Genomic DNA, 18,928 nt, shown 5'->3' with positions numbered 1-18,928 from the left:
ATGCCATGCCATCCCATCCCCATCCATCTCATTCCATCCCCATCCCACCCCATCCCATCCCCATCCTCGTCCCATCCCTATCCATCATGCCCATGCCGTGCTATGCCATCCCATCCCAACCCCATCCCATCCCCATCCACCCCATCCCCCCTGCCCCTTCCCCGCACCGCAGGAGGTCCGGTTCCTCCAGGCCAGCACCACCCCCTCGCGGGCGCAGTGCCGGGCGTAGGCAGCCAGCACCGGGCACCGGCACCGCTCTGCGTCCTGGCAGCCGCAGGCGTCCCGCAGGCACAGCTGGACAAAGGGACCCGGCTCCACCACCCCGTGGCAGGGCTGGGGGTGGGACGGGCTCATCAGGCTGCGGCGCCGGCGCTCAGCACCCCACCCAGCACCGGGAACCAGGAGCCTGGCACCGGGGACGCCGGTGCCCGCTCAGTACCTGGAACGCCGGGCCGTGCAGGATGGCACAGGCGGCCTCGGCGAGCTCCCGGCGCGCAGTGGCCACCCCACAGGGCTCCAGGGGGAAGGGGCTGAGCGAGGGGCAGTCGCTGGCCATCCGGTAGGTGTTGGTGAAGGCGGCGATACCGGTCTCCACGTCACCCGCCGGCGTGGTGAACTCGTCCTGCTGGTTCCAGTTGTAGGTGCCGCAGAGACCCCGCACCTGCCGCGGCGGCCGGAGCTCAGGATGGGACCCCCCTGGGACCCCCAATGCAGCCAGATCCCAGCCCAGCTCCAGCACCAGGCCCAGCACCGCGGCTCACCTTGTTGGCGAAGGCGGGCTGGAGGGTGATGTAGATGGTGGGGGTCTCCAGCCCCCAGAGGATGTGGCCCCCGACCGTCTGGAGCAGCAGGAAGGCGGAGGATGCCCGGCGGATGCTCAGCCCGGCGCCGGAGAAGGGCAGCGTCACCTCCTGCCCGCCCACGGTCACTTCACCTGTGCCAGGGAAGAGGGGGAACGTCAGCTCGCAGCCCCCAGGCTGGCACCCACCTCCCCCCACCATGGGGACAGTCCCCGGGGGTCACCTGTGCCACGGAGGCGGGCGGAGGTGCCACGGGCGCTGACGGAGAGGGACCGGGGGCAGGCGAGGGGCTCGTGGCCGTCACAGGCCTCGTGCTCAGCCGTGACCAGCAGCTGCCTCTCCACGAAGTCCTGGGGTGGGAGGGGCAGAGACCACCCTGAAACCCCCGTGCCAAGGTCCCCAGGGGGCAGAGACCCCCTCCCCGAGGGCAGGGCCCCGGTGACCGGCCCGGCTCTCACCTGCACCAGGGTGTAGGCACAGGGGCCCAGGAAGGAGAAGCGCCGGCCGTCGAAGGTGACGTAGTGGCGGCCCCCCAGCACCTCGCACTCCCCCGGGCACCGGTCCTGGCTGCACAGCCAGTGCCCCCCCTGGCACGTGCTGCGGGGACAGGGGGGGACACTGGGCTCACCGGGAGGAACGCAGCAGCCACCGCGTCTCCTGCCACGCTGGGCATGGATGGGGTGGGTGCTTGTACCCCACCCCCAAAATGAGGGTGCAAAGGGTGCTGTGCACGTCCATAGGGTGTATCCCTGGGTGGCTGTGAGGAGCCCAGCGTGGCAGTGCCAGATCTGGCCCCAGTGTCCTGGCACTGCAAGGAGCCCACCCACCAGTGCCAGATCTGGCCCCAGTACCAGTGTGAGGATCCCAGTGTGGCAGTGCCAGATATGGCCCCGGTGCCCCGGCACTATGAGGATCCCAGCCCAGTGGTGCTGGATCTGGTCCCACTACCTTGGCATTGCAAGGAACCTGACCTGGCGGTGCCAGATCTGGCCCTGGTGCCCCAGCACTATGAGGAGCCCAACCTGGCGGTGCCAGACCTGGCCCCAGTACCCTGGCACTGTGAGGAGCCTGGCCTGGCGGTGCCAGATCTGGCCCTGGTGCCCCAGCACTGTGAGGAGTCCAGCCTGGTGGTGCCAGACCTGGTCCCAGTACCCTGGCACTGTGAGGAGACCAGCCCAGCAGTGCCAGATCTGGCCCTGGTGCCCCAGCACTGTGAAGAGCCCAGCCTGGTGGTGCCAGATCTGGCCCCGGTGCCCCGGCACTGTGAGGAGCCCAGCCTGGCAGTGCCAGACCTGGTCCCAGTACCCCGGCACTGTGAGGAGCCCAGCCTGGCGGTGCCAGACCTGGTCCCAGTACCCCGGCACTGTGAGGAGCCCAGCCTGGCGGTGCCAGACCTGGTCCCAGTACCCCGGCACTGTGAGGAGCCCAGCCTGGCAGTGCCAGACCTGGTCCCAGTACCCCGGCACTGTGAGGAGACCAGCCCAGCAGTGCCAGATCTGGCCCTGGTGCCCCAGCACTGTGAAGAGCCCAGCCTGGCGGTGCCAGATCTGGCCCTGACACTGTGAGTAGCCCAGCCTGGCGGTGCCAGTCCTGGTCCCAGTACCCCGGCACTGTGAGTAGCCCAGCCTGGCGGTGCCAGTCCTGGTCCCAGTACCCCGGCATTGCTCACCACTGGTTGCAGCGCTGGCGGATGCTCTGGCCCGGGGCGTAGCGCTGGCGCCGGTGGTAGCAGGGGCAGGCGCTGAGGGGAACGCAGAGCCCCCCGTCTTGGTAGAGCCCCGGCGCACACTCGCAGCCGCCGGCGCAGTCCTGGCGGCACAGCCCGTCCTCGGCGCTGCCCGCGGCCGCGCAGCTGGCGGGGCAGGACGAGACGCAGTCCGAGAAGAGCTTCCCGGCGCCGCAGGGCCGCTCTGCCGGGGGACACCAGGCTCAGCACCGGCACTGCGGAGCGCACCCCTGGCCGTGGGGCGCAGGTGCAAGTCCTTGGGGTGCACCCAGTTGAGGGGCGCACCCAACCGAAGGATGCACCTGAGGGATGCACCCAGTTGAGGGGTGCACCCAACTGAGGGGCACACCCAACTGAAGGACGCACCTGAGGGGTGCACCCAACCAAGGGGTGCACCCAACTGAGGGGCTCACCCAACTGAGGGGTGCACCCAACCGAAGGATGCACCTGAGGGATGCACCCAGTTGAGGGGTGCATCTAGGTGAGGGGTTCACCCAACCAAAGGATGCACCCAAATGAGGGGTTCGCACAACTGAGGGGCTCACCCAACCAAGGGGTGCCTGCACAAGCCTCTGGGGTGCACAAGACCTTTGGGTCCATGCAGAAGAGTTTGGGGTGCTTGGCACGGTGGGGAGTCACCCCACGGCAGCGGGGGCTGGTGCCAGACTCCCATCCCAGTCCAGTGTCCCCCCATCCCAGTACCCCATCCCCCCATCCCAGTCCAGTGTCTCCCCATCCCAGTCCCCCATCCCAGTCCCCCGTCCCCCCATCCTGGTCCAGTGTCCCCCCCACCCCAGTACCCCGTGCCTCCATCCCAGTCCAGTGTTTCCCCATCCCAGTCCAGAGTCCCACCATCCTGGTACCCCATCCCCCCATCCTGGTCCCCTGTCCCCCCCATCCTGGTCCAATGTCCCCCCCATCCCGGTACCCCGTCCCCCCATCCCAGTACCCCGTTCCCCCCATCCCAGTCCAGTGTCCCCCCATCCCAGTACCCCATCCCCCCATCCCGGTCCAGTGTCCCCCCATCCCGGTCCAGTGTCCCCCCCCATCCCAGTCCAGTGTCCCCCCCCACCCCAGTCCCCTGACCCCCATCCCAGTCCTGTGTCCCCCCATCCCAGTACCCCATCCCCCCATCCCAGTCCAGTGTCCCCCCATCCCAGTACCCCATCGCCCCATCCCAGTCCAGAGTCCCACCATCCAGGTACCCCGTCCCCCCATCCTGGTCCCCTGTCCCCCAATCCCAGTCCCCTGTCCCCCAATCCCGGTCCCCCGTCCCCCCATCCCGGTCCGTACCGCAGAAGCCCGGCCGGCGCCAGTCGATGTAGGTCTGGTGCCGGGCGCAGGCCCGTGCGTAGGCGGCGAAGGTGTCGCAGGCGGCGTCGGGGGGCGCGGGCCCAGCACCCCCATCCCGGCACAGCAGCTCCCGGCACGCCGTGTGGAAGCCAGCGGGGTCCACCTGGAGCAGGGGCGGTGGGTGAGGGTGGGGGGACCCGGCCTGCCCCCCATCCCTGGACCCCCTGGCGCCCGCTCACCTGGCTGTGGCACTGCTGGAAGGGCTCGGCCAGGAGCGCCCCACAGACGGCCTGAGCTGCCCCCCACGCCGTGCTGAGCGCTGTGCAGCTGGTGCTGAGCTCTGCTGCGTCCCTGCAGCCAGGCTGAGCAGGGGGGGGCCCTCAGAGTCAGCAGAGTCAGGGTGACCCCCCCAGGGACCCCAGGTCAGCAGCTCTGCCCTCCCACCCCCCTGGTACCCGGCTGTGCCTCATACCTCTGAGAGGGTGTCCAGGATCTTCCAGGAGTTGCCAAAACTGGCGGCAAAGGGGGTCACATCCCCCCCTGGGGTCAGGAAGTCATCTGGGGACAGAGCGGTCACGTCCCTCCCACCCTGGCTGTGGCAGCCACCACCACAGCCCCCCGGCTCCCCCCGGCTCCCCCGGCACGGGGCCAGCAGCTGGTGGGGTGACACTTACCGTCCGGGTTGTCGTTGTAGGTGCCACAGAGCCCCCAGGTGCTGCCCCACAGCTCGGCGTCCACCGTGACGGTGACAGCCCGGTGCCCGTCTGCGGCCACGCGCACGCCCAGCCCGCTGGCCACGGCCACCCACTCGCCCGGCCACGTCACGCGGATCCCTGCCGGCACCGCAGCGCGTGGCTCAGCTCCGCAGCAGGGAAGGGGATGGGGAGGTGGGCAGGGAGGGGGAGACCCCAGCTGGGGTCCATCTGGACCCTCCCAACCCCCAGCTGCTACCAAAATCTGTCCCCCACCCCCTCGCCCTGCCACCCAGTGCCAGCCGGGGGCGGGGTGGGTGGCAGCGCAGGGGGGCAGCGTCGCAGCCCCCTCACCGTTGTGCAGGTAAGGCCGTCCCTCTGGCACTGCCACGCCGTTCACGGAGAGGTTCCAGCCCTGGGCCACCACCGTGTCTGTCCCCAGGGTCATGTGCAGCACCTGCAGCGGTGGCACCGGCTCAGCCGCGGCCACAGCCGGCCACCCACCGCGGGGCCACGGCTGCCGGGACCTCCGAGGGTGCCGGGGGGCACGGGGCAGGGACATGGAGACATGGGGGGGGCAGCTATGGGGGGCTGGCAGTGGGGGTGGGGGGATGTCCCATGGAGCAGAGCGAGCTACCTGGGGTGGCTGGGTGGATATGGGGGTCCCTATCCAGAGGGGTCCCTGTCCAGAGGGGTCCCTGTCCCGGGGTCCAGGGAGCCTGATGCCCCCCAGACACTCCTCGGGGGGGTGAGTGGATGCACTGTGGGGGCCGAAAGATGTCCCCCCCACCCCACAGCCCCTGTCCATGCTGGGTGGGGTCCCCCTCCTCCCCCCACGAGCACACCCCGCCGCGGCACGGCCGGTACCCGGGGATGGGTGGTGGTGATGGAGACGGCCCAGGAGCCGGCGCGGGCAGCGGCCAGGCTGTAGGTGCAGCCCCCGGGGAAGTGGAAGTGTCTCCCATCGAAGGTGCGGTACCGGGACCCGGCCCAGGTGATGCAGCTGGCGGAGGGACCCCGGAGCCGGGCGGCCGCTCCCCGTGGGGGGACAGTGGGGTACAGCACCCCGGACGCATCATCTGCAGTGGGGATGCAACACCACTCACAGACACCGCTGGGGGACCCCCCCTCCTCACCCCTCCCCTCCCCGGGACCCCAGACCCACCGGCTAGGGGCAGGTGGGTGCAGGGGAGGCACGGGGCGCTGGAGCCGTTCCTCCAGCTGTGCCCCCACGGGTGCCGGCAGCACTCAGCCAGGCTCATGGCGGAGAGGTGGCGGCTGCTGGCGTCGTCCTGGCAGTGCCGGGTGCCGTAGCAGTGCCCCAGCGAGCCCTCCCCTGCGGCACAGGGATGCGCCTCGTCCCTCTGCCCCAGCGAGCACCTCAGAGGCTGGGTGCTGGGTGGCAGGGCCGGCACGGCGGTGTCACCACACCTACCTTCGGTGCAGCGGGGCCCGCTCCAGCCGGGGCAGCAGGCACGCAGCGTGTGGTTCCGCACCACCGGCCGCATCTCCGGGGGCCTGCGGGGCAAGGGGGGGGGTCAGGCAGCCCCACACACTCCCCCTCACTGCCCCAGTGACACCACGCACGCCCATCCCCACACCTGAAGATGTAGCAGAGGGGAGGGCCGGAGCCAGGCTGGGCGTCGCGCTGGGGGTCCCCATGGTCCCACTGGTGGGGGTCTCCATGGTCCCTGTGCTGGGGGTCTCCGTGGTCCCCGTGCTGGGGGTCCCTGTGGTTCCAGTGGTGGGGATCCCCGTGGTCCCTGCGCTGGGGATCTCCACGCTCCCCATGGTGGGGTTCCCCATGGTCCCCGCGCTGGGGGTCCCCGCGGTCCCCATGGTGGAGTTCCCCATGGTCCCAGCGCTGGGGGTCCCCGCGGTCCCTGCGCTGGGGGTCCCCGCGGTCCCCGCCGTAGGCCTGGCGCATGCGTTGGGTGTCGATCCGCCAGCCCGCCAGGCTGTAGTGGTAGAGGCTGGAGCAGGGCACCGCGTCCTGGAGCCGCGGCGTCACCTCCTCCTCCGCCACCACCTGCACCGTCCGCTCGCACCACCGCCTGTCGCGACAGCCCATCACCTGCTGCTCCACAACACGCCCCAGCACCCACCCAGCCCCCCTCCCCACACCCGCTGTGGGGCTGCTGTTCCCCCCTCACGCCCCATCCTGGGCACCGGCTCGGTGACGCAGCCCCCGGCACCCAGGACTCACCCAGTGACCGCTTCCCCAGCGCTGGCCCTGGGCAGGAGGGATGCCAGGACCCCGACAGGCACGGGGAGCACCCCAGCCATGATGCCCCAGCACCCAGGACTCACCCAGTGACCGCTTCCCCAACGCTGGCCCAGAGCAGGAGGGATGCCAGGAGCTGGATGGGCACAGGGAGCACCCCAGCCATGATGCCCACGCCACGCAGCACTGGTCACCCCAGCAGGGTGACTGGCCCAGGCACCCAGCACATCCCACTCTGGCAGGGACTGAGGTGTTGGAGCCAAAGTGATGGGGCTGGAGGGACAGGGGCAGGGTTTTATGGGGTGGGACCGGCCCAGGAGGCAGCTGTGGGGCTGGTAATTGGGCCCAGCTGCTGGCTGGGGGTGGGAAACCACCAGGAGATCCCCCTCCTGGTCCTGTCTCCATGGCAGAGCCCTCAGGACTGTGCTGGGGCTGGACCCGGAGCCCCCCCAGGCAGCTCTGCACAGCGGGGCCACATCCTGCATCCGGCACCGTTTGGGATGAGGGATTAGGACTCTGTCCCCCCCACACACCCCCGCACACAGAGGGACCAGGATACAGCTGGCTGTGCCCCCCACTGACACGGATGTGCCATGACCCCGTGTCCCGGCCCCGCTCAGCCCCCCAGGAATGTCTGGGGGGGCACTGGGGACCCCAGGATAGGGATCCCCACATCCACCCAGCAGGGACAGGGTGGACAGTCACCCAGGTGGCTCCTGCTGCTCCATGGGACATCCCCCCCACCCACTGCCACCCCCCCATGTCTCCATGTCCCTGCCCTGTGTGGTGTCCCCCACAACCCCCCCCCCCCATGTTCCTCCTGTCTCCAGAGAACGATAAAATCCCAGAATTGTTTGGAAAAGACTCTTCAGATCACCCAGTCCAACCATCACCCTGAGGCCTCTCCTGGGCTTTGTCCTGGGCCAGCAGCCAAGCACCCAAAATCAGGTCCCCTTTCCCAGAGGCGGGTGGGTGACAGGGGTGGGATGCACCCAACTCCAGGCTCTTAGGGGGTCTCTGGGAGTGTCAGGGAAATGAGTCCATTCACGTGGCATCAGTGGCACAACGTGCAGAGGGGACCCTCCCTCTGAGCACCCAGCCCAGCACCCCCAGTTTGGGTGCTGGGAGCTGCTGGGCTTGAGCACCAACCACCTCTGGAGCAGCCCAAGCCCCTTGAGATGCTCCAAAGTCTCTTTCAGGTGGACTGTAACCAGCCTCAGACCCTCTGTATCCCCAGCTCCAAACCCCCAGGGGGTCGACCTCAAGCCCCCCCGATGCTTTCTGACCAGAGGCTCCGGCAGGACCACGCTCCCTGGTGGGGTGTAGAACTTGTTTTTACCACCTGGCCCTGCCTGGATGGGCCCAGGGGCTACAGCAGGGGCTGGTCCCTGGCTGGTTTGTCCAGAGGCTTCTTGATGTTCAGGGTCCCATTGGCAATCGTCCTCCTTCCGGGTCTCCTCCTCCTGGGGCTCCTGATGGGAGGGCTCGTGGTTGGGCATATGGAGCCTCCAGAAACCCACAGCGCCCAAGCAAGCTCCTGTTCCCTTTCTGTCAGCCAGTGGAGACAGAACTGCTGCTTTCTGGATCCCAACCCCCAGGATCACAGGATCATGGACCCACAGGGGTTGGAAGGGCCCCCCAGAGCCCGCGGGGTGCGACCCCCTGCCCAAGCAGGGTCCCCGGGACAGGGTGCACAGGGGGGTGTCCAGAGCTTTCTGCTCCCTCACACCCCTGGGAGAGGAACCAGTCAGAGCCCCACGGGCTGGGACAAGGACAGCTCATGGGCAAGGACAGCTCATGGGCAAGGACAGCTCATGGGCAGGTCCAGCCTAGGGACAAGGAAGGCCAGCCTAGGGACAAGGCCAGCCTAGGGACAAGTGCTGCTGAAACAAGAGCCCAGGACAAAGTGCACACCCCCCACTGATAACACCCAGTGCTTCACCCGCCCAACGGGAACACCGAGTGCTGGCCCAACGCAGGCGCCCACCCCATGCCCACCCCATGCCCACCCCATGCCCGCCCCATGCCTAGCCCATGCCCGCCCCATGCTCACCCCATGCCCGCCCCATGCTCAGCCATGCCCACCCCATGCCCGCCCCATGCCCGCCCCATGCCCACCCCATGCCCAGCCATGCCCGCCCCATGCCCACCCCATGCCCACCCCATGCCCACCCCATGCCCACCCCATGCCCGCCCCATGCCCACCCCATGCTCAGCCATGCCCACCCCATGCCCACCCCATGCCCAGCCATGCCCGCCCCATGCCCGCCCCATGCCCACCCCATGCCCGCCCCATGCCCACCCCATGCCCACCCCATGCCCACCCCATGCCCGCCCCACGCCCGCCCCATGCCCACCCCATGCCCACCCCATGCCCAGCCATGCTCAGCCCATGCCCACCCCATGCCCACCCATGCCCAGCCACCCTGGAGCTGTCCTGGAGCCCACGGGTCCCTCCCCGAGCAGCCCCTGCTATGGGGGGTGACAGGCAGCCCGGGGTAGCTCCCTCTCCGTGCTGGCAGCGCGGGGAGGTGACCTCTGGCCGGGCCGGCGCGGGGACAAGGCCCGATGGAGCAATCAGGGGGCCATCGATCGCTCAACGCGCCTGGTGCTGGGCGGTGCCGCTGCTGCTCTGCCCCAGAGCAGGGGTACGGCCCCCCCGGTCACCCCCAGGGGCCAGGGACGGGCTGTGGGGAGGCCGAGCAGAGGGCGGCGATGGTGGAGCCACAACTGGGCCCAGCGACTTCTTCCCCTCGACGCCTTCCTCCTGCAGACTGGGGGATGCACCAGCCACCAGCTCCCGATGCAGAGCAGCAAAACCAGCCCTGAGGGACCTGTGCAGAGATGGGGCCTGAAGTCACGGGCTAAGAGCACCCAGCAGGCACTTTGGGGGTGCCCCGTGCCCAAACGGGGTGACACCTCAGTATGTAACCGTGTGTGTCTGTGTCTTGGAGAAAGGGAACTTGTGTCCAGGTCTGGGCTCCCTGGGATCAACCAGCCAGGGATCTCCTGGAGAGAGTCCAGAGGAGGGACAGAGATGCTGAAGGGCCTGGAGCATCTCCCCTGGGAGGAAAGGCTGAGGGAGCTGGGGCTGTTCAGCCTGGAGAGAAGAGCCTGAGAGGGGATCTGATCAGTGGTTCTCAAGAGCTGAAGGGTGGGAGCCAGGGGGCCATGGGCAGCCTCTGCTCAGTGTCTGTGGGGACAGGACAAGGGGCGATGGGCTCAAGTTGGAGCCCAGGGAGTTCCCCCCAGTGTGGGGAAGAACTTCTTGCTGGTGAGGGTGAGGGAGCCCTGGGACAGGCTGCCCAGGGGGTGTGGAGTCTCCTTGTCTGGAGAGATTCCAGCCCCTGTCCTAGGGACCCTGCTTGGACAGGGGTGGGATAATGGGGTGGGATAACGTCCTGCACTGGGTATAACGGGGTGGGATCGCTGCTGGGGAACAGGCTGGGCCTCACAGGGTGGTTGGGCTTCTCCCTCTGTTGTCACAGGCAGCTGAGCTTGTGCATCGCCTGGTCCTTTATTTCTGGAACTGCTGCTGTTGTTATTATTAATAATATCACTGTTATTAATGCCTCTATTCCCTACCTTAGTCACCCTATTAAATGGCCTTGATCCATTCTCCCCATCCCACAGGGAGGGGTGAGCGAGGCTGCGTGGTGCTCATGGTGCTCAGTTACCAGCTGGCTGCCTTCTTCCCCATCCTCCTCCTCCTCCTGGGTGAGGGTCAGTCGGGGGCTGTATCGTGACCGGGCCTTTGGGAACCAAATCCAGACTCAAACCGGAGTCAAATCACTTTATCTGCCCCACAAGAAGGGTTTGGGGCACCCTGGGCTGGGGGGTGTCCCTGCCCCTGGCGCGGGGAGCACTGGGAGGCTCTTGGAGGGCACTGGGGGACTCTGGGAGGGGCACTGGAGGGGTCTGGAGGGGCACTGGGGGACACTGGGGGTCACTGGAGGGGTCTGGAGGGGCACTGGAGGGGTCTGGAGGAGCACTGGGGAGCTCTCGGGGGGCATTGGAGGACTCTGGGGGGGCACTGGAGGACTCTGGGGGGGCACTGGGGTCTCTGGGAGGGCACTAGGGGGGTCTGGAGGGGCACTGGGGAGCTCTGTGGGGGCACTGGAAGGGTCTTGAGGGGCATTGAGGAGCTCTCGGGGGGCACTGGAGGACTTGGGGGGGCACTGGGGTCTCTGGGGGTGCACTGGGGGGGTCTGGAGGGGCACTGGGGAGCTCTGTGGGGCACTGGGGAGCTCTTGGAGGTCATTGGAGGACTCTGGGGCGGCACTGGAGGGGTCTGGAGGGGCACTGGGGGACACTGGTGGGCACTGGAGGACTCGGGGGGGCACTGGGGTCTCTGTGGGGGCACTGGGGAGCTCTGTGGGGGCACTGGAGAGGTCGGGGGGGGGCATTGGAGGACTCTGGGGCGGCACTGGAGGACTCGGGGGGGGCACTGGGGTCTCTGGGGGGCACTGGGGGGATCTGGAGGGGCACTGGGGAGCTCTGTGGGGCACTGGAGGGGTCTGGGGGTGCACTGGAGGACTCTGGGGCGGCACTGGAGGACTCGGGGGGGGGGGCACTGGGGTCTCTGGGGGTGCACTGGGGTCTCCGGGGGGTCCCGGGGGTCCCTGCGGGCTGGGGTCCCGCACGCGCCTACACGCCCGGGTGGTGCCGGTGCCGGTCCCGGCCGGGCGGGGGGAGCGGAAGAGGGGGTGGGGGTGGGGGTGGGGGGGTCGGGGCGGCCTCTCGTCTCTATGGTAACGGGGGGGAGGGATGTGGGGGGGGGGGCGGAGCCGCGGGGGCCGCCGGGAGCCGCCGCTGGGTGAGTGCGGGCGGGGGGCGGCCCGGGGCTGGGGGGAGGGGGGGGAGCGCGTGAACCCCCACGGGGGGGGCTCTCCAGACCCCCCCTCACCCCACCCCGACCCCTGTGTGTGTCCCCCCTCCCCCGACAAACCCCTCCAGCAGCCGGGATGGAGAGTCGCGGGGAGGGATGCGAGGAGGAGGAGGAGGAGGAGGAGGAAGAGGAGGAGGATGAAGATGAGGATGAGGAGGCGGGGGGGGTGCGCATCACGCCGCAGCTGCTGAAGGCCAGCACCGGGGAGTTCGCGCTGGAGTCCATCCTGCTGCTGAAGCTGCGCGGCCGCAGCATCACCCACCTGGGCTGCCTGGGCGAGTGCAGCAGCCTGGAGTGGCTGGACCTGTCCGGCAACGCCATCAGCCAGCTGGGCCCGCTGGGCACCCTGCGCGCCCTGGCCGTGCTCAACCTGGCGCAGAACCGCGTCCGCAGCCTGGAGCCGCTGCGCTCCTGCCACAACCTCCAGGTCCTCAACCTGGCCGGCAACAGGCTGAGCAGCCTGCGGCAGCTGCGGGGGCTGGCGGGGCTGCGGCGCCTGGAGAGCCTGCGCCTGCGGGACCCCCTGGCCCGCCTGGGCAACCCGCTGTGCGCCGCGCCCGCCTACCGCGCCGCGCTGGCCGCCATGCTGCCCGGCCTCAAAGCCATCGACGGCCAGCGCGTGTCGGGCCGCGGCAGTGAGCTCTACCAGCTCTGCCGGGACCTCGACACCTCGCTGGGACCCGCTGGGGCTGCTGGTGCTGGCGGTGGTGCTGGTGGTGCTGGTGGTGCTGGTGGTGGTGGTGGTGGCGGTGCTGGTGGTGGTGGCGCTGGTGGTGCTGGTGGTGCTGCTGCTGGTGCTGCTGGTGGTGGTTTTGGTGGTGGCAGTGGTGGTGGCGGTGCTGGTGGTGGTGCTGGTGGTGCTGGTGGTGGTGCTGGTGGTGCTGGTGGTGGTGCTGGTGGTGGTGGTGGTGCTGGTGGTGGTGGCAGTGGCACTGGTGCTGGTGGTGCTGGTGGTGGCAGTGTTGGTGCTGGTGGTGGTGCTGGTGGTGGCGGTGGTGGTGGCGGTGCTGCTGGTGCTGCTGGTGCTGGTGGCAGTGGTGGTGCTGGTGGTGCTGGTGGTGGTGGCGGCGTTGGCACCTCCGGTGTGGAGCCACCCCGAGCGGCTCAGCCCTGGGTGCAGGCGGGTTTCTGGGAGCCGCGGCCGCCCCGGCGCAGCTCCATCGTGGAGGAGGCCTACAGGCAGTTCGGGGAGGTGCTGCAGGAGTGCCGGGAGCTGGGCCGCCGCGCCGACGACACCATCGCCCAGGCGGAGAGGGCGCTGAGCAGCCGACCCGACCCCAACTCCTACGTCTTCTGAGCTGGGAGACACACCGGTCCCTTGGGAGGAGACCCCACCATCCCCAGTGATCCCTGGAGAGGAGACCCTCACCACACCACCGGTCCCTTGGGAGGAGACCCCACCATCCTCACCGGTCCCTTGGGAGGAGACCCCACCATCCCCAGTGATCCCTGGAGAGGAGACCCTCACCACACCACCGGACCTTTGAGAGGAGACCCCACCATCCACAGTGATCCCTGGAGAGGAGACCCTCACCACACCACCGGACCTTGAGAGGAGACCCCCACCACACCACCAGTCCCTTGAGAGGAGACCCCACTGTCCCCCTAAGAGGAGACCCCACGATCCCCACTGGTCCCCTGAGAGGAGACCCCACCATCCCCAGTGGTCCCTTGAGAGGAGACCCCACCACACCACCGGTGACTTGAGAGGAGACCCTCACCATGCCACTGGTCCCCTGAGAGAAGACCCCATCATCTCCACCAGTCCCTCGAGAGGAGACCCCGCTGTCCCCCTGAGACCCCCACCATCCCCATTGGTCCCTTGAGAGGAGACCCCGCTGTCCCCCTGAGACCCCCACCAGGCCACTGGCCCGGGCTCAGCAGAGGGATGCCAAAGGAGCCGCAGGGATCCCGGAGGAGCCGCAGGGATCCCAGCTCCAGGGGCCTGCTGGGGGTCTCCCCAAGCCCCGTGCCACGCCAGAGCAGCACCCCGCATGGCTGGGGGTGCCCAGGTTGTCCCCCCCAGGTGGCTCCATCAACTTGGGGGCTCCAGTATGGGAAACGGGGGCTCCCTGTGCCCTGCAGAGCCGGGACGGGAGCAGGGAGCTGCCTGGGGACTGTGGAGCCAGCCCGGAGCTCCCCAGACTGGGGGGCTGTGCGTGGGGACACCCCAGGGACCGGGGGACACCCCAGGGACCGGGGGACACCGCGGGGGCAGGGGGCTGTCACAGGGCTGTGCAGTAAACGTGTGCTGTCCTCAGAGAGCCTCTGCTGCGTCGTCCTGGGCCCCCAGCAGCCAGGGGTGGGGGGAACCGCTCTGCCCGGACCCCCTGTGTCCCCATCCCTCCTCCCAGGCTGGGGCTGAGGGGCAGGGGGTGAGGCACGTGGTGACAGGGGGCAGCCACCGAGCCCCACCGCTGGTGGGACGTGGGGCTGAGCCCAGCCCAGACCCCCCACCCACCCCCCACCATCCCCAGTGGGAGTAACAGTGGTGACAGCAGGAGCCAGAGCCGGGCTTTACTGGTGAGCTGGGGGGCAGGTGGGGAGGGACAGTGTCTGGGAACGTCCTCTGGTGACGTGGTGCTGGGGGGTGGCAAGCGTGGGGGGGCCGGGTCGGGCCCCCGAGGCAGCGGCCGTCTCCTCGGGCTGGCGCAGGTGGCGGCCTGGAGAGGGGACACAGGGAGGGGCTGGCTGTGGGACGAGCCCCCCAAACACACACACACACCCCCCTCCCTCAGCCCTGTCACCCTGTCCCCGGGCCCAGCGTGCCTGGAGGCAGCAGACCCGCCTGGAGATGCCCCATGGGGTTTGTCCCCACATTTTGAGGGGGTGGGGAGGGGGTGGGTACCCTGGTCTGGTTCCACTGGCAGTGCAGGAGCATCCACATCCCATCAGTGCCAGAGGACAGAATCATGGAATCCCAGCCTGGTCTGGGTTGGGAGGGACCCCAAGGGTCCCAGAGCTCCAACCCCCTGCCACAGGCAGGGACACCAACCTCCAGGCCTGGAGCTACACAAGGTTGCCCAGGGCCCCAGCCAACCTGGCCTGGAACACCCCCAGGGACGGGGCACCCACCCCCTCTCTGGGCAGCCCCTTCCAGCCCCTCCCCACTCTCTCTGCACAGAACTTCCCCCCAGTCTCTCCTCTCCCCCTTCCCTCCTCCAGCTTCACTCCAGCCCCTTGTCCTGCCAGTCTCTGCCCTTCCCAAGAGCTGATTCCCCTCCTGTTCCTGGGGTCCCTTCAGGGACGGGGAGGCTGCACTGAGGTCCCCCCACAGCCTTCTCTTCTCCAGGCTGACCCAGCCCAGCTCCCTCAGCCTCTCTCCATGGGGAGCTGCAGCTCTGCCAGCTCGCCAAGGACAGGGCTGTGTGTCCCCCCACTGCCCCCCACCGCCCCCAGCACCCACCCTGCGGCCGCGGGGGGGTCCCTAGGCCGGCAGCCCCCGGGAGAAGGCGTACATGCCGGGCAGGTACAGCACGTCCCCCGACTTGCCGGCCTCCTCCACCGCCCGGCACTCGGCTTCGTCGCGGTGTTTGATCTCCTGTGGGGCAGAGAGCAGGGGGCTGGCACCCGGCACCTCCCCACCAGGGTCCCCCCGGCCCCCGGGGAGCCGGGGGGGTGCCGGTGCTGGGGGGACACAACTCGCCTTCACTGCCAGGTGGTGGCTGGGGCCGCAGTTCTGGTACTTGTCCAGCACCTTGGGCACATCGCTGGTGTCAAACTTGTAGCAGGCCAGGCAGGTGGGCTTCCTCTGAGGAGAGATGGGGCCCATCAGCACCCCGCGGACCCCCCCCCAGCGGGGCCTGGCCAGCCCCCTGCCCCGCCAGGCCTTGGGATGCCCCCGCCGTGCCACGGCAGCTCCCAGGCGCCTCCAGCCCTCCCCAGCAGCACGGTGGAGGGATGGGGGGGGGTCCAGGGCAGGGAGAGGCGCCGTGGCCCCGGGCTGGGGGTGCCGGTGCCGGGCAGCCCCCCACTCACCCGGTTCTCCAGCGCGCGGCAGCTGTGGGGCCGCGGCGTCCTCTTCCTGCAGCCCGTCTGCACCAGGCTGAGCCGCAGCTGCACGAACGTCCCCGAGGGGTCTTCCTGGGGGGGGGACACAGGGGGACCCCCCGTCAGCCAGGGCAGGGCAGCTGGCACGGGGCTGGGGCGCTGGGTGCCGTGCTGCCGGCACCCCGACCCTCACCCCGCGGCACGGGGGGCTTGGTGAGGGGGCTGCGGACAGGGGGGCACCGGGGCGAGGTGGGGGGGCTCCCTGGGACCCTCCCACCAAGGGGGGGCCCAGCTGCGAGGCCAGCCACGGCCAGCCTGCCGGTGCTCCTGGCTGCCCCGGGCTGGCTCTGCCCGCGCGGTTAATGAGTAGCCACCCGCCAGCAGCCCCTGGCCACAGGCCCCGCGGAGCGGCCGCACCGTGCCAAGGTGCCTGTCCCCACGGCCAACCGCCCCCCACCCCCCATGACACCCCCAACACCCCCTGTCCCTGTTTCCCTGGGCGCCCACCACCCCCTCCTCCATCCCACCCCGACCCCCTCCCTCTGTAACAGCCCAACACCCCCATCCCCTTTTCCCAGGGCACCCACCACCTCCTCAGGGCCACCCCAGCACCCACCACCCCCTTCTCCATCCCACCCCAATCCCCCACCCCCCATGACACCCCCACCACCCCCCATCCCCATTTCCCTGGGCACCCCCCCCCCTCCTCCATCCCACCCCGACCCCCTCCCTCCACAACACCCCCATCCCCTTTTCCCAGGGCACCCACCACCTCCTCAGGGCCACCCCAGCGCCCACCACCCCCCGTCCCCCACCCCGCCCCGCCCCCCCTCCCTCCCCAGCCGCCCCCCTGCCCGTACCAGGGGCCGCGTCGCCCCCTCCCTGCCCAGCCCCCAGCCCCCAGCCCCAGGGGCGGGGGTCCCGGGCCCCCCCCGGCTCTCACCCGCTCCACCACCCCGTCCACCGCCTGCTCCTTGAAGAGGAACTGGACGCTGCCGCGGGCGTGGAAGGTGTCGAGCACGTCCCGCACCACCCTGCGCTGCAGCGGGGGCCGGCTGCAGGCGCCCAGGGCCACCAGCGCCAGCCCCAGGGCTACCGGGAACCTCATCACTGCGGCCGCCCCGCCGGAGCCTCCGCTCTCCGGTTAACCCAGTTCCTGGGAACGGCCCCTCTTTCCGCCCCCGGGACGGCCCCCCCCGCCCCCCCCCCCCCCCCCCCCATCGGCCCCGGGGAGGAGCGGCCGGGCCCGGCGGCGCCGGCACACGCGGCTCGGAGAGGGACCCCGGCCCGGGAAACGGGGGGGGGCGGGTGGTCTCGGGGGCTGAGCGGGAAGGAGGGGGGGGGGGGCACCCCCGTCCATCCCCCCCCTCCACGTCCCCGTCCCGCTGCGCGGCCCCAGCCCCCCGGCGGCCCCGGCAGCCGCCGCCGCTCCCCGCGGTGTCCCCGCTGCCCGGGGCGGGCGGCCTCTCGCTGCCCCCCCGGGCGGGGCTGCCCGCCGGGCCCCGCCGTGCCCGTTAAGCGCCGGGGCAGGGACCGGGCGCACACCGGGGGCGCCGCCTCGGCCGCGTTCACCCCCGTAGCACCGGCCCCGCCGCGGGTCGCGGCTGCCCGAGGCGGGGGGAGGCGGCGGCGGGACCCCCCCCCCTAGCCCGGCGCGGTGCCGGTGCCGGTGCCGGTACCGGGCCCATCCCGGCGGCCGCCCGCCCGCCCAGCAGGTGGCGCTACAGCCGCGCTACGGGGGCCGCGGCGGGACACGCCCCGCTGACCCGGAAGCCGCTGGCTGGAGCCGCCGCCGGGCGTGGCCGCCGCTTCCTCCTCCTCCTCCCGGCGACGTCACCGCGTAGCGGGGCGTCACGTGACGTCCCGTCCCGTCCTCCCGGCCGTGAGTCCCGTCGTCTCCCCCCCCCCAAACTCCCCTTCCCCGGGCCCAGCAGCGGCGGCGGCGGCGGCGGCGGCAGCGGGGTGGGTGTTGCCATGGCAACGCCAGGCCCGGCCCAGCCCGGGGGGCGGGGGTCACGGTGAGGGGCCCGGGGCAGGGCGAGGGGCCGCGGCCCTGGGGCGGGGCGGGGCGGGGCGGGGTGGGGTGGGGGGGGGGGTCCCGGTTGGGCCGGGGGTCCCGGGGTGTCCCCCCCGCCCGGGGGTTTGGCTGCGGGGGGGGGGGGGGCGGGTCCCGGGGGTCAGGTCGGGGCCCGCCCCCCCCCCCCCCCGGGATGCTCCACTCGGTGTTTAACGGGGCGGAGGAGCCGGGCCGGGGGAGGGGGGAAGGGGAGGAGGAGGAGGAGGAGGAGGATGGGGAGGGGGGGGGATTTCCCGGCGCCGCCCTCCCGCCGGCCGGGTGTGTGGGCCCGGGGCGGGGGGGGCTTTTCCTCGGTGAGCCCGGGGCAGCCCCGGTAACGGCCCCGGGAAGCACCGCGAGGCCCGGCCCGACCCCCCCCACCCGCCCCCTGCCCGGGAAGGGAGAAGGCTCGCAGCCCCTCTCTGGATCCCCCCAGCACCTCACCTGCCTCCTCCCCCCCATCCCCGGGGGCTCCCGGGCTCCACAGAGTGGGGGCAGGGGGGATTTCCATGGTTTGGGGTCGGGATTCCCCCCTGTGCTGCCCTGGAGCTGGGTCTTCCCCCCGGGGTGCCCTTCAGGGGGTGGGTTTGTGCCATGGGGGGGGGGGTTGAGGACCTGCCTGCACCCCTGACACCCCCTACCTGCCTCTCCAGTGAGCCTCAGAGGATCCCCCTCCCCATTCCAGGTCTGTAAAGGCACTGGGGCCTCAGAGAATCCCCCTCCCCATTCCCCCCACCCTGGGTCTGTAACGGCACCGGGTCCTCAGAGGATCCCCCTCCCCATTCCGGGTCTGTAACGGCACCAGGGCCTCAGAGAATCCCCCTCCCCAATTCTCCCAGTCTGGGTCTGTAACAGCACTGGGGCCTCAGAGAATCCCCCTCCCCATTCCCCCCCCCCCCGGGTCTGTAACGGCACCAGAGCCTCAGAGAATCCCCCTCCCCATTCCCCCCACCCCAGGTCTGTAACGGCAGCGGGTCCTCAGAGAATCCCCCTCCCCAATTCCCCCAGTCTGGGTCTGTAAAGGCACTGGGGGCTCAGAGAATCCCCCTCCCCATTCCCCCCCTCCAGGTCTGTAACAGCCCTGGGAGCGCCGTGGCTCCGTTAAACACCGACCCAGAGCTCGGTGGGGCTGAGCCCGCCACGGGCTCCTCGGGGCTTGGGGCTGGCAGAGCTGCATCCGAGCTGCTGTGACCACCCCCCACCCCGGGATGTGCCCCCCCCCAGAGGGGTCTCCACGCCGGCGGATCCTGAGCCCCTGG

The 18,928-nt window shown here is 70.5% G+C and overlaps 3 protein-coding genes across 3 annotated transcripts in view; 1 reads left to right on the top strand and 2 right to left on the bottom strand.

Annotated features, from left to right (window-relative positions):
* LOC311189142 (SCO-spondin-like) overlaps positions 1 to 6,582 on the bottom strand; it is a gene marked incomplete at its 5' end in the record, with an annotated part of 45,845 nt that extends 39,263 nt beyond the window's left edge. Inside the window, 15 exon segments of the mRNA XM_084260722.1 lie at positions 168 to 333; positions 440 to 661; positions 762 to 934; positions 1,024 to 1,150; positions 1,259 to 1,397; positions 2,470 to 2,710; positions 3,820 to 3,982; positions 4,059 to 4,181; positions 4,292 to 4,377; positions 4,494 to 4,652; positions 4,866 to 5,028; positions 5,379 to 5,590; positions 5,677 to 5,847; positions 5,947 to 6,029; positions 6,113 to 6,582. Of these exon segments, the coding sequence (XP_084116848.1) occupies positions 168 to 333; positions 440 to 661; positions 762 to 934; positions 1,024 to 1,150; positions 1,259 to 1,397; positions 2,470 to 2,710; positions 3,820 to 3,982; positions 4,059 to 4,181; positions 4,292 to 4,377; positions 4,494 to 4,652; positions 4,866 to 5,028; positions 5,379 to 5,590; positions 5,677 to 5,847; positions 5,947 to 6,029; positions 6,113 to 6,582 (2,698 nt within the window).
* Positions 6,583 to 11,699: 5,117 nt separating this feature from the next.
* On the top strand, positions 11,700 to 12,920 carry LRRC61 (leucine rich repeat containing 61; the record flags this gene model as incomplete). Its single annotated transcript, XM_084260937.1, has 2 exons — positions 11,700 to 12,327; positions 12,703 to 12,920. 2 exons carry the CDS (start codon positions 11,700 to 11,702, stop codon positions 12,918 to 12,920), a joined length of 846 nt encoding a protein of 281 aa, XP_084117063.1.
* Positions 12,921 to 14,115: 1,195 nt separating this feature from the next.
* Positions 14,116 to 16,766, bottom strand: RARRES2 (retinoic acid receptor responder 2). The gene is made up of 5 exons (XM_084260939.1): positions 16,557 to 16,766; positions 15,602 to 15,706; positions 15,270 to 15,374; positions 15,030 to 15,164; positions 14,116 to 14,286 (listed from the first exon to the last, which is right to left on the bottom strand). Exons 1-4 carry the CDS (start codon positions 16,719 to 16,721, stop codon positions 15,051 to 15,053), a joined length of 489 nt encoding a protein of 162 aa, XP_084117065.1. The 5' UTR covers positions 16,722 to 16,766; the 3' UTR covers positions 14,116 to 14,286; positions 15,030 to 15,050.
* Between the last annotated feature and the right edge of the window lie 2,162 nt (positions 16,767 to 18,928).

The sequence above is a fragment of the Gallinula chloropus genome, assembly GCF_964237585.1.
Source record: "Gallinula chloropus genome assembly, chromosome: 2".
Taxonomy (NCBI): Eukaryota; Metazoa; Chordata; class Aves; order Gruiformes; family Rallidae; genus Gallinula; species Gallinula chloropus.
This window is presented reverse-complemented; position numbering and strand designations above follow the sequence as displayed.

Coding starts and splice junctions, on each gene's coding strand:
- RARRES2 (XM_084260939.1), bottom strand. CDS start 16,721: ATGAGGTTCCCGGTAGCCCTGGGGCTGGCGCTGGTGGCCCTGGGCGCC. Junction 15,375..15,601: donor GCCGCGCGCTGGAGAACCGG/GTGAGTGGGGGG, acceptor ATCTCTCCTCAG/AGGAAGCCCACCTGCCTGGC. Junction 15,165..15,269: donor GCCACCACCTGGCAGTGAAG/GCGAGTTGTGTC, acceptor TCTGCCCCACAG/GAGATCAAACACCGCGACGA.